The 13,860-nt window shown below is 42.8% G+C and overlaps 2 protein-coding genes across 3 annotated transcripts in view; one reads left to right on the top strand and one right to left on the bottom strand.

The window, feature by feature from the left end:
• The window catches only part of COL4A5 (collagen type IV alpha 5 chain), an 81,567-nt gene extending 70,497 nt beyond the window's left edge, over window positions 1–11,070 (bottom strand). The window contains exon 1 of the mRNA XM_065846806.2: window positions 10,682–11,070. Within this exon, the coding sequence (XP_065702878.1) occupies window positions 10,682–10,771 (90 nt within the window). The 5' untranslated portion in view covers window positions 10,772–11,070. The remainder of the gene's footprint in view (window positions 1–10,681) is intronic.
• A 69-nt stretch (window positions 11,071–11,139) lies between these two features.
• Window positions 11,140–13,860, top strand: part of COL4A6 (collagen type IV alpha 6 chain) — a 124,082-nt gene continuing 121,361 nt past the window's right edge. The window contains exons 1-2 of one of the 2 annotated variants that reach the window (XM_065846805.2): window positions 11,140–11,564; window positions 11,828–11,876. In XM_065846805.2, the coding sequence (XP_065702877.1) occupies window positions 11,527–11,564; window positions 11,828–11,876 (87 nt within the window). In that variant the 5' untranslated portion in view covers window positions 11,140–11,526. Of the gene's footprint in view, window positions 11,751–11,827; window positions 11,877–13,860 lie in introns of both variants that reach the window. The other variant, XM_065846804.2, reaches the window with a different exon arrangement.

Raw genomic sequence — 13,860 nt, 5'->3', positions numbered from 1 at the left:
TCCTTGCTTTAGCTATTGCTTTCTCCTGCAATTGATTTTATTCACAGTCACCTTCCGGGGGTTACTCAGTAGCAAGCTAACCATATCTAACCTAGAGTATCTTGCTAAGGTGATTCTCTGACCACATCAGTATGCCAGTAAGCTGTCTTCCTTGCAGAGTTGGACTAAAATTCTGTCCTTTTAAAAAGAATGGGAGTAGGCAAGAATAGGGACGCATGGTGTCAACACCCTATTACAATAACTAAAGCAAGGGTATCCATTCATAAGAAAGAGCCCTCAAGTACTATTAAAACTCAAGATTCAGTTCAGTTTGAAGCTTGGCAGGAGCAAAAAACAGCCCCTGACATTCATACACATTCCAAACCAGAAAGTCAGTTTCTCTGAGGGAAAGTGTTTCCCGAGGCACCCTGTTTTAGGGAGGATACCAACTCCCACGAGTGCTATTTGGAGCTGAACATATGCCAAGAAAATAACTAGCTGCAAGTTTGTGATCTGTGCTCTGCATCCTGCAGTAACCGGTAGGTTACTTATAAGCACTCAATATGGAGCATTTCCACAGTGTTAACTGCATTCCTACAGCAAGCAAGGTTTGAAATAAAAGATATTTTTGGAATATCCTTTTAGTTTGCAACTATCACAAGAACAAATGCTTCAAAGACAGCTGTGCTTTGAGCAAGAGGTGACAGAATCTAGCCTTCAGAGCAAGAGGATTATACTTGCATTTTTCTAGGATTCTACAACAAATGATAAGCATGAATTTTAGCACTTTTAAATTTTTCTCTATATTTAAGTAAAAGTATTCAGAGAACTCAATCCAACAATGGTTTTGTGGTGGGATAACTTTGGCTGGATGCCAAGCGCCTGCATAAGCTGCTCTGTCACTCTCCTCCTCAGCTGGAGAGGGGACAGAGAATATACCAAAGGCTCATGGGTTGAGATAAGCACAGGGAGACATCACTCAGCAGTTACTGTCATGGACAAAACAGACTTGGTTTGGGAAAACTAATTAAATTTAAATTAATTAAACTTATTGCCAAAAGTCAGTAAGATATCAAGAAATAAAACCAGACCTTAAACACACCTTTCCCCAACCCCTCCCTTTCTCCCCAGCTCAACTTCACTCCTGATTTTCTCTACCACCTTCCCCATCCCATGCAGCACAGGGGGATGGTGAATAGGAGTTGTGGTCAGCTCATCACACATTGTCTCTGCTGCTCCTTCCTCCTTACTTTCTTCCCCTGCTCCAGCATGGGGTCCTCCCTGGGCTGCAGGTGGATCTCTGCTCCACCACTGACCCCCATGGCTGCAGAGGACAGCCAGTCTCACCATGGGCTGCACCGCAGGCTGAGGGGAACCTCTGCTCTGGTGCCTGGAGCAGCTCCTGCCCTCCTTCTGCACTGACCCTGGTGTCTGCAGAGTTGTTCCTCTCACACATCCACTCCTCTCCTGGCTGCTGCTCCTGCAGCTTCTTCCCCCCTTCTTAACTATGTTATCCCAGAGGTGCTATCACCGTCACTGATGGGCTCAGCTTTGGCTAGCGGCAGGTCCATCTTGGAGCTGGCTGGTATTAGCTTTACTGACATGGTAAAAGCTTCAGATATCTTCTCACAGAAGCCAACCCTGTAGCCCCCTCTGCCACCAAAACCTGACCATGCAAACCCAATACAGTTTTCATTGCTTAGTCTCTGCAGTCAAGCATAGGAGAAGATAGTGAAGTTACTAAAAGTCTCCACTCTGCAAAGCTGAATGGAATACAGAATCAGTACTGAAAAGAATTACCAAGGTACAACTGTAGCTCACATTTCAGATGTCAAGAATGCCAAACATTTGATCAGTATCTGTTACCACAGTATGAAATATGAAATAAAATGCTCGGTCTGAAGCAGAGAACCAAAAAGCTAGAGAATTTATCAAAAGATCACAGCATTTCAAATATACGCACTGGTTTGGACAGGAGTTTTCTTCTCCCAGGAGAGAGCATGACAGTGTTCTGAGGTGAGGAACTGAAGCTTCTTAGGCAGCATATTTCCGATAATCAATGAAAACCGCTGTTCAAGTGCAGCAAAATCTTGTACGCCTGGAGAATATTCTTCCAGACTTCATTACCAGTTTGTAATGATTAGCATTCAGAAATTAATCTTTACATGTTAAACATCCACCTTCTGTATTTGTCCTCTGAATCCTTTTAAAAACTGGCACTAACACAGTATTTATTTCATTGCAGGATCAGTATTCAGTAACTTAAAAGTTTGTCTCTGGCATACTCTTGAACACCACCAAAAAAGCTTAAGGGTTTCCTTGCTATCTTAAATTATTTTTTACCAAAATTATCAACATACTCTTTTCTGCCATCAAGACAAAGCCACTGAAAAGCTTAAAGTGAAATCTCATTGAGAAGCTTACAACGAAGTTTAGGATGATACATTCACAGTGATCCATTGTCTTATTGGTGGTTAGACACATTTGCTTAGTCAGGCTATCTAAAAAGAAGAAAAAATAAAGCAATACTATTTCCATCACTGCCATGACTAGCTGTCCTATTCCTCCACAATTACTTCTGTAGTATATTAGCAACGTAAAGTTCTTTAAAAAGATCTATTTGATTATTCTCACTCTTAGTTACAGTATGCTGATGTTCTAAAATACACATTTTTCCGAGCATGACTAGACCTGTCAACAAGCATTTTCTCATTTAACTCTACAGTTAAGGAATTTTCTAGGTTCACTTCGGACACAAAAATTTAATACTTTAGACAGATGTTTTAACACTTTGTTACTACCATTGCTTTAAGGGTTTGAAAGCTTTTAGAACAGAAAAGATACTTTCAAGATTTGTGTGTGTGTGCACACATGCATGGAGGAGTGTCACCAGTTCTATTGCCAAGAATTTTCCAGAAGCATTCTGGATCAGCAAGTAAATGACACTACATATACTCTTTCAGTCAAAAATACAAAACCAAAACAACAAAAACAACCCACCCACCCAAACAGCAACTTTTGTATCTAAGTTTTCACTGCCTGCCTGGGCACAGGCTTCTGGATTTTCATGGCACTATACTTTCCCAATTAAGAAAGGGCTGAATGAATACTGGAAGTTAAGCTGACTATCATAACAAAAATCACTTGAGCCTTGCTACTTTTCTTGGGCTCTCTGGATTTTCTCCTTATTGTTTTAAATATTTAATGACTTAGGAATTTTTAAAAATAATGGTTTTGGAGAAACATCAAGGTTTTGTGTTCATGTGTGACTACACAGTCACTGGATAAAGAGATACAAGAAGTCTAATATAAACTCTTATTTTTCAGTCCAGTGAAGAAGTCGCTTTTTCCTTCTGAATATCTTCACTCTTTAAGGTTCAACATATAAGAGAAGTGTTCTTAAACTAATTCAGAGTAAGTATTTTCTGATTAAGTCAATTCATATTGTCTGAATGACAGCTAGAAATTACCTTTCAGAAACAATGTCTTCTGCTGTCATTCTGTATAACAGGTTGGTTTAAAGTCAGTTGATGCAAGAAAAGTCACTGCCCAATAAAAAAGATTATTTACAAAAGGCTTTTAAATGGAGTTCATAAGCTCCTTCACCCAATTCTCTTTTTTTTGTCTGCAGTGGCACTTCTTGTCATGAAATCTAATTTTCTAGGAGCTGAAGGCTTGTCTAGCCTTACCTGCAGGTCATGTTAGGATTCATTGCTTTAAGTAAAGCTATTTAATTGTGGTTTTTAATAATTGCTACTTTAATTCAAGGTGTAGAACAACCACCATTCATTGCCCAGGGTGGTAATTTTCTTCTTCTCTATTGGACATTTGCAGGATTTAAGTGCATAAAGACACAAGTTTGCTTCTGAAGAATCAATGCTGTATTTAATAGACACAGACTAATGCTAGATAGTCTCTTTGTGAGCTGTCAATATATTTTTTCCTTAATTTAGGAAGATTAGCCCTCATCACTAACAAGGTGAAGCCAAAAAAATAAATGCAAGTGCTGAATTAACAGTTGCTTAAGATTGATGGCTTTATGTAACTAATAACTAATGCTTGTTATATTTTCCACCAGGGATGCAGGACTTAAAGAGGCTGGGAACCAGAATGGACAGTAATGAAATTAATTTTTCTGAATATACTGTAAACTTCTGACATTTTTAGAGCCCTAGAGAAATACCAATAAGTCACAGATGTCATCAAAATCATCACTCTTAATTTCTCTCATTTGCATTACAAAAAAATAGGGAAAGGACAAGAATATGCCTACCAGGAAAACAGCAAAGAAAACAGTGTTTAGGACAGAGATGAAGTATATGAACTCAGAACTTGTTTCAACACATGGAGATGAGAAATACTACCAGGAAGTGTTTCATATAAAGTTAATTTGTTTAGTAACAAGTAGTTATTAAAATAGTAGGACCCGTAAGTCCACAGTTGAATGAAAAAATGCACTGGGCACTCTTAAGTAGTCCTCAATTCCAACTCACCATTTCTGCATCATACTGTTTACACTAGTAGACAAATTAAGAAGCATAAACAACATCTTTCTAGATTAGGGAAAAAAAGTACAAAACTCCAACTGTAAGAACAGCATGGAGGTGTTGATAACAGGGAAAAAAATAAAAATATTGCCAGCCTATAGCATGACAGGCAAGCAAAAATCCCAGCACAGTTCTCACTAGGGTTTCAGGGGCTCTCAAGCAGGCAAAGTAACCGGGTAATAACAGACTTACCAGTCTGTTGTCATCCAGGGAAGCGAACAGAGCTTTGCTTATCTCAAGGAAAGTTAAGAGGAGGGAAAGAAGGGGTTTCAGCAGAGCTGCAGTGGCAAAGCTTATCTAGCACACAGCAAGGTCATATTAGACTACAGTGGAACAGTTTTGCAGGTCTAGCTATATGCCCCAACAAAAAGAATCATTTTGTAGATAATACCGATTTTACTTTTGGTTCTAGTTTAAGTGCTTTGCACACAGACACCTTTTGCAGCGCCAGGAGAGAAGAGAGATTGAAATTCAACTCTGACTTTTCAATTCTCTGTAGAGATTAGGTAAAAGAAACAAAATACAAATGAGACTAAACTATTTTCCTTCCCCTCCAGACTGGAGTGGGAGACAAAGACAGAAATTCAACCACAGAGCTGCAATAACTAGAAGCCTTGAAGGCTATCACCTTCAAGTCAGATGAAATCCATAGCTTTAAAGTTCCTCTCCAAGTCCTAAAACACAGACTTTGGGTGGAAAAAAAACTCACTGTCAATATTTGCTCTACAAATTTTTGTCTTTTGTTACATTACAGTAGAATAATACATATACAAACACACATTGCATAAGACACCTTCCACAAAATAAAACAAAATTAAAACTGTGAATGTTGGTGTGCTGACAGCTTAAGAGTTGGCTTCTTGACTAGTTGCAACAATTAAAAGAGGCATTTAAGTAAATATGAATGTTCCAACTCCCAATTTAACTACACAATTATGATTAATTTTTGACTACAGAAAAAAATTCTGCACAGAAAGCACACCTTGGCACGTGACTGTACTCTCACATAGTTTTAGACTTACAAGATAATTCAGGCTGGAAGGGGCCTCAGGAGGTTATAGTCCAGCCTCCCACTCAAATAATGGCAACAGAGCTGCAGAGTTTTTAAGTGAGAATCACACAGTAGTAAAGCCTTTTCCAAGCAGACTAAAGACACACCTATTAATATATTACAGTTTAAGTATCATGCCCTTTAGAGGGAGAGAGACTAAAGCATTAACAAGTTTAAGCTAAAAAGTTCAATTTGTGATATAGCTTTCCAGTTCCTTAATTGCCCAATATCCATCTCTCCTAAAATTAAGATCACATCCCCCAGTTTTTGCTTCCTGCATCTCCTCACAAATTCTCCAAGAAAGACTTAAGCTCTGCAAGAATGACTTGAGACAACTGCAATGCAGTTTTTCTTAACAAGCGTTAGAATTCTTTTTTATAACTGGACCCTTTCTTCTTCAGCTCAGCTATGCTTTGTCTGTTGACAATTTCACATTACATTGAAGCTTTTCCTCCACATACCACACACTTGGCAATTACATAATCAGGATGCTCAGCACATTTCCTTTTTTCAGAAGCTGTGCTATACCAATGATACTTAATAAAGTTTAATTGTACTGCTAACCTTTCACAGCAGGATAAAGAATGCTGCTTAAGGAACCTTAAAAGTGTACCAGCACTATATCTCTTGAACAAGTTTTACTTTAGGTACTCTTGAGAAGAGATGTTTACAGGACAGAAAAGTCTGCAGTTTGCATCAAACAGCCAAACACTGCATATAGCAAGAACTTAAAAGCAACCCAGTGGTTTTAAACATTACTGAGTCCATGCAGCCTTACAAAACAGAGAAGCAAAAAGCATCTTCATACAAAGCAATTTGTCTGGTATTATCATTACTGGCAGAGGCTGCTTTCCATTCAGTACACTTGCGTAATACTATTCCTAGAACGTACAAGCGAGTGTTATCTAGGCATCTTGTTATGTGGTGATACCAGTGGAGAGTTTACACAGTCAACGCAATTAGAGAAGGAAGCATTTTAATCTAAGCGAATGAAAGGTAAAAACGCACAATACATCTTCACTCTATGTGCAGAACAGACGCCTTACTGCACTTTGCCCCAAAGAGAAAACATGCATATTAGATTTGTTGGGACATCCTTACCGATTCCAGTTGGTTTGTAATATAGAAAAGTTTCCACATGTTCTAGTAAAACCAACATCAACTAATTGCATTACCATAAGTGTTATTGCTTATATTGAAGAAGATCAACATGTAAATTACCTTTGCTGTTAAACAAATTAAGTAACACTTAATCCTAGGAAAGCATTCCTTTCTACTTTGAGAGGGCAAGTGACTTAGATAATTGCTTTCAGCTAGTAGATTAATTCATTAATGACCACGAAAATTAAAGCCCAGGGAGTCTCCACTGAACTACCAGTCTATTTCCATCACATGGTAAAACTGAGTAAGATACATGATTTTTTTTTTTTTTTATGCATAGCCAAAAAGATCCTATTATGGTCCAAATGGCTCTTATGTATTAGGTTTCATTCAGGATTTCTTTGATTTGTTTGCATTTTAGTATGTGCCAGAACACACCTTGAGATACAGCTCTTACTATAGATCTTTAACTAAGAGCCACGAGAGGTCAAAAGCAAAAAACATGACAAATGACACATTGCAAGTGGGGGGGCTTGAGCCTTGATGTTATGAAACACAGTCTTGTGCATGACTAATCAAGACACATCCACGGAATTTCAGAATGAAATACTTTTTGAATCCTAAAAGCCAGCATCCATTTCTTTCTGCTTTTACAGACGTAGCTTTCATAACTAGAAAGAGCCACAGCCAGTTATGAAACAGGAAATAATAACAACCACAACTACCATGATAAAATAGTTAGGGTAAACCAGAGAAACATCAATAACCATCACTTACGAATTAACCATATTAATCAAGTACACTGTAATTAATGACACGGTATCATGTATTTACATACATGGTAACCTCTGAAAGGAAAAAAATCCCAAATAACTTATAGAACTTTAGTGAATAACACATCACTTTCTTAAACACAAATGACACCCATCTTGGCAGCCTGCCTACCATATTTGAACAACGGCTTTCATCCCTACACTTTCAGGCAAACTGGAGTTATAACAAAAGGCAAAAATAGAAAAAAAAAAAAGACATTGCAGAAGTTACTTCATTTTCAATAATTTTTGGGCTGACAAAGTCTATTTACACTCTAAAAATCGAGGTCTTAACTACAAGGGAAACTTTTCTCAATATAAACCAGTTGACAGGCACTAACTTCAATTGACTTTTATAGATTAGCACAACTCAGGAACCAAGGTTCTTTAAATAAGTTTCCAATTTACAACTTGCAATCACTTTTCTATAACACAGTGTAAGTATAACACAGTGCAAGTATAAACCCACTAGGAGAAGAAAAAAAAATTACTTATAGGAAGAGCTAATCACCTTATATACATGTATGTAGATTTATATTAGAAATACCAGAGCACTTAAACAATAATATCGTCCCATAACACTCTATAAGCACTCACATCCTCTAATGTAAGCATACAACAAATAAACACTTTTATACTGTAACTTGAAATCACTCTATACATTGATGACATTATCTCCTGCCTCATTCATTCTCCCACTCTGAAGACCATTCTCAAACTCCCAGTTGCTTTTACACTGTTCACCAGTAGTTACACACTTCATTCTGCATCCACAGCAAGTCTGCACAAGTGCATGACATGACCCATATACTAACTCACCAAGTTTAGACAATGGGCCACAAAACCCAGCAATAAAATCTGAACAATAAAAGTCATCCTTAAGCATGAGGATCTAGGTGGTTGTGTTTTTGTGGGTTTTTTTTTGTTTGTTGTTGTTGTTGTTGTAAAGCATTGGGATTTCCCTATGATGTCCACATTGGCAGATAACTCTCAGCTATGTTTTGTCACCTTCTAATGGATCACACAACCATACACACTATTTGAACAATCTGAAGCAAAGAAAATATGACTTCTGCATTTGAAATGCACATGATGAGGCTGAATAACAATTTCAGATATAGTTTTAATGAGGACATCAGAATGACTTGCACTCATCCCACCAGATTTATCCTTTTGAGGGAAGGAGGAGGATTCTGACAGAAGGCGCCAAAACAAAACTCACAGAAGAGACAGTGTGTATCAAGCATATCGCTACAGTGTTAATTCATCCCTTTGTGACAATGAGAAAAATAAAGTGGTGATCCTCATTACTAAGGATTGTCACAATTTAGTGTTATCACAGGAGATTCAAGGACATCAGAACACTGAAATATTGAGAAAACCATTAGACCAATAGACAAATGTCAGTGGGACAGTGAACAGAGGTGTGTTTCTCTCTTCCCCATCCCCATCATCCCTTGGGTCTTCAGTCAGTCTCAGCTCAGTATGCGGTAATAAATCCCCAGAGGGACTCATCCTAAAGGAGAGGCTGTAGCATAAGGTGGTGTTGAGAAATAGCAACTACACCCTTGTCTTTTTTCCTTTCTTCACATCCCTGAGGCAGAGGACTGCCTACAGGCTCAGCCCAGCACTATCCCCTTCCTGGACCTCACAGATGCCCACCAATCGCACACACAAAACTCTACTCAGACACCTTCCTGAAGAAATAAGCCACATTTATACATGTAAATCTCCTCATCTTCAACCTCCCCCCGCTAAAACAGTGAAGTCCTGTAGGTGGGACTGACCAGAACCTTCTTGGGGGATGAAAGTTACAGGAGGGAGTCTAGAGTGAGGCGGTACTTAACAGAGCAGCAGAACTAGTATTACAGACAATACACAGACAATCAGATCTCCAAATCAGAAAGCACTGGTGGCACACTAGTATCACTTACACTTGGGTACACACCTGGGTATGTTAAGGAAGAGGGGTAGGGAAGGAGCATATTATAGCTGGTCTTCACTTTTTGGAACAGCAGATGAAAGGTCTACAGAGTTTCACTGTAAAGGAATGCACTTCAAAGGAGAGTTCAAGACAAATAAGATTTTGTCAGCTCTGACTACAAAATTAGAGGAAGGGGGAGTAGCAAAAAGGTATCCTATAACTACTACCATAAAATATAGTATGATTTTTCAATTAGAGAGTAATCCCTAAACAACAGAAATCTGGATTCATTTTCCCTTTCATGTAAACTTTTAAAAAGTTAACAGCCAGAGGAAGAGACTGTAAAAATCTGAAACTGACTCACGTTAAAATATGAGCCTTTTAGTTAATTTCATCACTTGTTAACAGCTGAAGGTGTTAGTCAAGCACCTTCAAAACATGAAGTTAACGATCACCTCTCCAGCCTCCCAGTTTCAAGGCCTGGCCACTCCAGGGAAGCTGGGACAGCACCCCTCTCCCAAAGAGAAGAAACAAAATTCTTCTCCAGGCCACCTTCTATGCATCCTCTGCAACCCTGCACACATCTACGGTCTCCACTAGCATCTCTACTTGGGTTTTACGAAAGCAGAAATGCAACCCTCGGGAAAATCGAATCATAGCCTGAGGCACAGTCCTCTGACAAACCATGCCCGCAAGCCTCCAGCCTCCTGCCACATCCAGGTGTGACTTACAGATGCAGGTGAAGGCTCAGAGGAAAGAGATCAGACACCTCTTCAAGAGGGTCCTTTGGAGGGGGCGGGGGGAAAGCAGGCGGGGGTTTCTTTGCCCTCCATTGTCCTAGAGAAACAGCGGGTCCAGCGCACGCACAAAGCTCGCCCGAGCTTCCCCGCCTCACACTCCCGCTCCCTCCTGCCTCCCCACAGCCGCCGGCAAGCCCAGCCGTGCCTGCGGCGCACAGGTACCGCGCACAGCCGGCCCAGGGAGCCCGTGTCCGCGGCGGGCACTGCCCGGAACGTGCCGAGCGGGACCCGGCACCTGCAGGCAGCGCGGCACACACCCTCCCGCGCGGCCCGGCCTCGCGCCGCCGACCCCCGCCCGCCTCCTGTCAGGGGCCGCGGCCCGGGCGGCCCCTCAGCCCCAGCGCGGCCACCCCACTGCTGAAGGGGCTCGAAAACCACCCCCGCGGTTCCGCACCGCCGCCGCGCCCAGCAGGGACAGCGGCGCCAGGCAGCGCCTGAGGAGAACAAGGAGGGTGCCCCGCACTCACCGCCGCCACCGCCTCCTCCGGCCCCCAGCACCCCAGCAGCAGCACCAGGCAGCCAGCTGCCAGGCTACGCCTCCACCACCGCGGCTCCATCCTGCCCGCTCAGGAGCTGCGGAGCTGGCCCTGCAGCGTGGACATATCCCGGCAGAGCAACGCAGCTGCCTCCCGGTGAGTCCCGCCGGCCGCCCCAACTCCAATGCCCGCCCCTCTGCCGCAGTCGCCCGCTTCTCCCGGCTCAAGTCCTCCCGGGACTACTTGCCCCGCAGTATTCATCCGCACCGTGGGCGGGCGAGTGGCCCCGGTGAGGGTGCGCGCATGTGGTATGAGGGGCAGGGTAGACAGCTGCCCCACTCTAAGAGAGTTATGATTCCCCGCTGCCCGCCTCCACCCTGCGCACCGGGGTTTTGTCGTCTCGAAGGGCGGGTGCCTGCCTCTCCCCGCCCCGTACCTCCACCGGGCGGGCAGCCGCTGGATCCCGGACTATTTTCTCCGGCGGAGGCAGCTCGGAGTGTGTAGGCAGGGGGAGCTGCTGGCAGTGCCGGGTCGCACCTCAGGAGGGGCCGGGTGGCGGGTGCTGGGCTGCGCGGGGCGCTAGGCACGGCACAGCCCAGCCCAGCCCAGCCCAGCCCAGCCCAGCCCGGCCCGGCCGGTTCAGTCCCGTTTGCCCGGCTCCATTCAGGTGTGACGTCCCGGCGAAGACCGCGCAAACTTTCCGCCTGGGCACGCTCTGGCACTGTGCACACCAGCGCAGGGAGTGGAAGGCGGTGGGGGCCCTGAGGGGACTGGGGCTCCGCAGGGCAGCGGCGGGAAGCGAGCGCTGAGCGAGGCACCCTCGATCCTGCGTCGTAATGGGGGAGCGAGCCTGCGAAGCAACCGCACCGCGGAGGTGAGCGGCGGCAGCCCCCAGCGTGCCCGCCCCGAGTGCCGCCTGCGGGCCCTCCTCTTCCTCTGCCGGCGCGGAGCCGGCGCCCGCGCGGAGCAGCAGCGCGTAACGGGGCTGCGCCCCCGCCGCAACCCCCGCCGGCCGCCTGAGGATGGGCCGCGGCTGCGCCCCTGCCCCGGGGCGCGCAGGGTGAGTGCTGGGGCGCCCCCCCCTCCCCGGGTGCCCCCCAGCCCCACGGGTGACTCTGTCCGTTCGTCTCCCCGCAGGGCGCTGGTGCTGCTGCTCCTCTGCCTGGGCGCGGAGCTGGCGAGTGGGGTAAGTGTGCAGGTCCCGGACGTGCCTGGTTAAACCTGTCGGGGTTTGGGCATCCTTGGGCCAACAAGCAGACACCCTCCCGCCCCTCTCCGAAAGTTTTGTGGTTTGTTTTTAATTGCCGAACACCTCCGCTCCGAAGTTCCTTTGTGCTTTCCTTTCGTCTGCTCGACTTTGATTCGTTTTTGCAAAGTACGCTGAGGTGGAAGAGCGTCTGCATTCAGTGTAACAGCTTTGTGTGCCTGAAAGGATGATCAGTATCTCCCTTGGCAAGCGGCTTCCTTTCGTTCTTTCTTAGCCTCTTCTCAAACCTTTCTGTTAAAAGCTGACCCTTTAGATCCTCGCTCACGAGGGAACCATCCCAGAACACCTCATAGCTAAGTAAAGGTGATGTGAGAAGTTGAAAGATTAAGCTGCTCAGTATTGTGTCAGGGTTCATGACTATGAATTAGTTGATGTGTGATAAATTCGAAGTTGGCAATGACCTTATGATAGGTTAGTCTGACAATTTTAGGGCATAAACGCACTTTTCCTCTTGCTGTTGCTAATTAATGCTTAAGCAGATTAGTAAGGGATTGCAGGCTTTTAAATGTTCGGTTTTTTGTATATGTTGCAATAGATTTTCTACAACTGGAGTGGTGAAATAGCCTACTCAACTGTAGTGAATAAGATTCCTTTGGAAAATCTGTAGCCTAAACTGATGTACAGTCAGCAGTTAAAAAACCCCTTTGTTATATTGTGATGCAGATTATTATTGTACAATACTCTAATCTTTGTGGTCTGGATTTTGTAGCACATGTGCAATGATGAGTAATGGAAGTATAATGTCCCTTAAGTGTGCTTATCTTATTTCAACTTCTAGCAGACTTCTAACAAAAACAGTTAAAACATGGGTTCTTGATTTATCAGGTGATATTTTTCTACTGCTTTTGCTACTCTTGATTAAATTTTTAAGGGTTTAGAGTATATATTCCTGTGCAGCTGAGAAGAAATCATCTGAAAAGGCTTTAATAGCAGACAGGCTTATATTTTTCATAAATGTGAAAGGCTTGATTCTACTTTGCACGTTTTATAATCAATTGCACTAGTAGAATTTCATCATCCTGATCAGGTGGTAGTTACAAGCTCTAATATTCTCAAAGATTAAAAGATTAGACAATGTGGGAAGCTGTGAGAGTTTTGTTTCTTTTTTTTTTTTTTCCTTCAACAAAACCAAGAACTGTTCTTCCAAGTGTTCTTGCTGCAGTGGAATCTATGTTGAAATGACTTTTATAAAGCAAGTATTTTCAAGAGTTTTTGAAAACAATGTGCTGCATTTTGCAGTAATTTTTATAAATTCATGCATTATGTCAGGGAAATTATTCCTGATTGATGCAGATGGAACTGAGAGCAGGTATTTAATTGTTTGCTCCCATTTTGCTTCATACCTGTTGGAAAGCACATCTCTTAAAGCAGTCAGTTTCTTGTTAATTCCTTGACATGTTTCATTGCCCATAAAGGAGCTTTGTCAACTTAAGTCTATTGCAATGAATAAGATTAATATTTACATGCCATTGCTAAGTCTTCTTGCCTGTTTTCTTGAGGGCTAGAAAACAAGCAAAATCTTTTGTTGTTGTGTTATCAGTCTAAAAGTATGGAAAAGAAACAGGCAAGGGTCCTTAAAATACTTAGTTTCAGTGCTTTATATGCTTAAGCAGCTAATGCATTTAAGTATTCTTATTAAAAATACGGTCAAACATGCTCAACAGGAATGATAGACAACCATGTTTTTTGTCAACTTTTCAAATACAGTAGTAGGTGAATGACTTTCTGGTATTGCTGAATTAAAAACACACGCTAACACCTTCCAGCATGAAGTGAGCTGTTAAGAGAAAATACAAATGTTGGAAATTGTTTTTGCGGTAATCAGAGCTTTCTTAGGAAAAGCAGGATCTGAGATGTTTCATAATAGTCTTCTGCTATATAATTTAGAGTGACTGAGCATAGT

Source organism: Patagioenas fasciata, chromosome 11, assembly GCF_037038585.1.
Source record: "Patagioenas fasciata isolate bPatFas1 chromosome 11, bPatFas1.hap1, whole genome shotgun sequence".
Lineage (NCBI taxonomy): Eukaryota > Metazoa > Chordata > Aves > Columbiformes > Columbidae > Patagioenas > Patagioenas fasciata.
The sequence above is the reverse complement of the archived record's forward strand: the minus strand, read 5'-3'. Positions and strand labels throughout refer to the sequence as shown.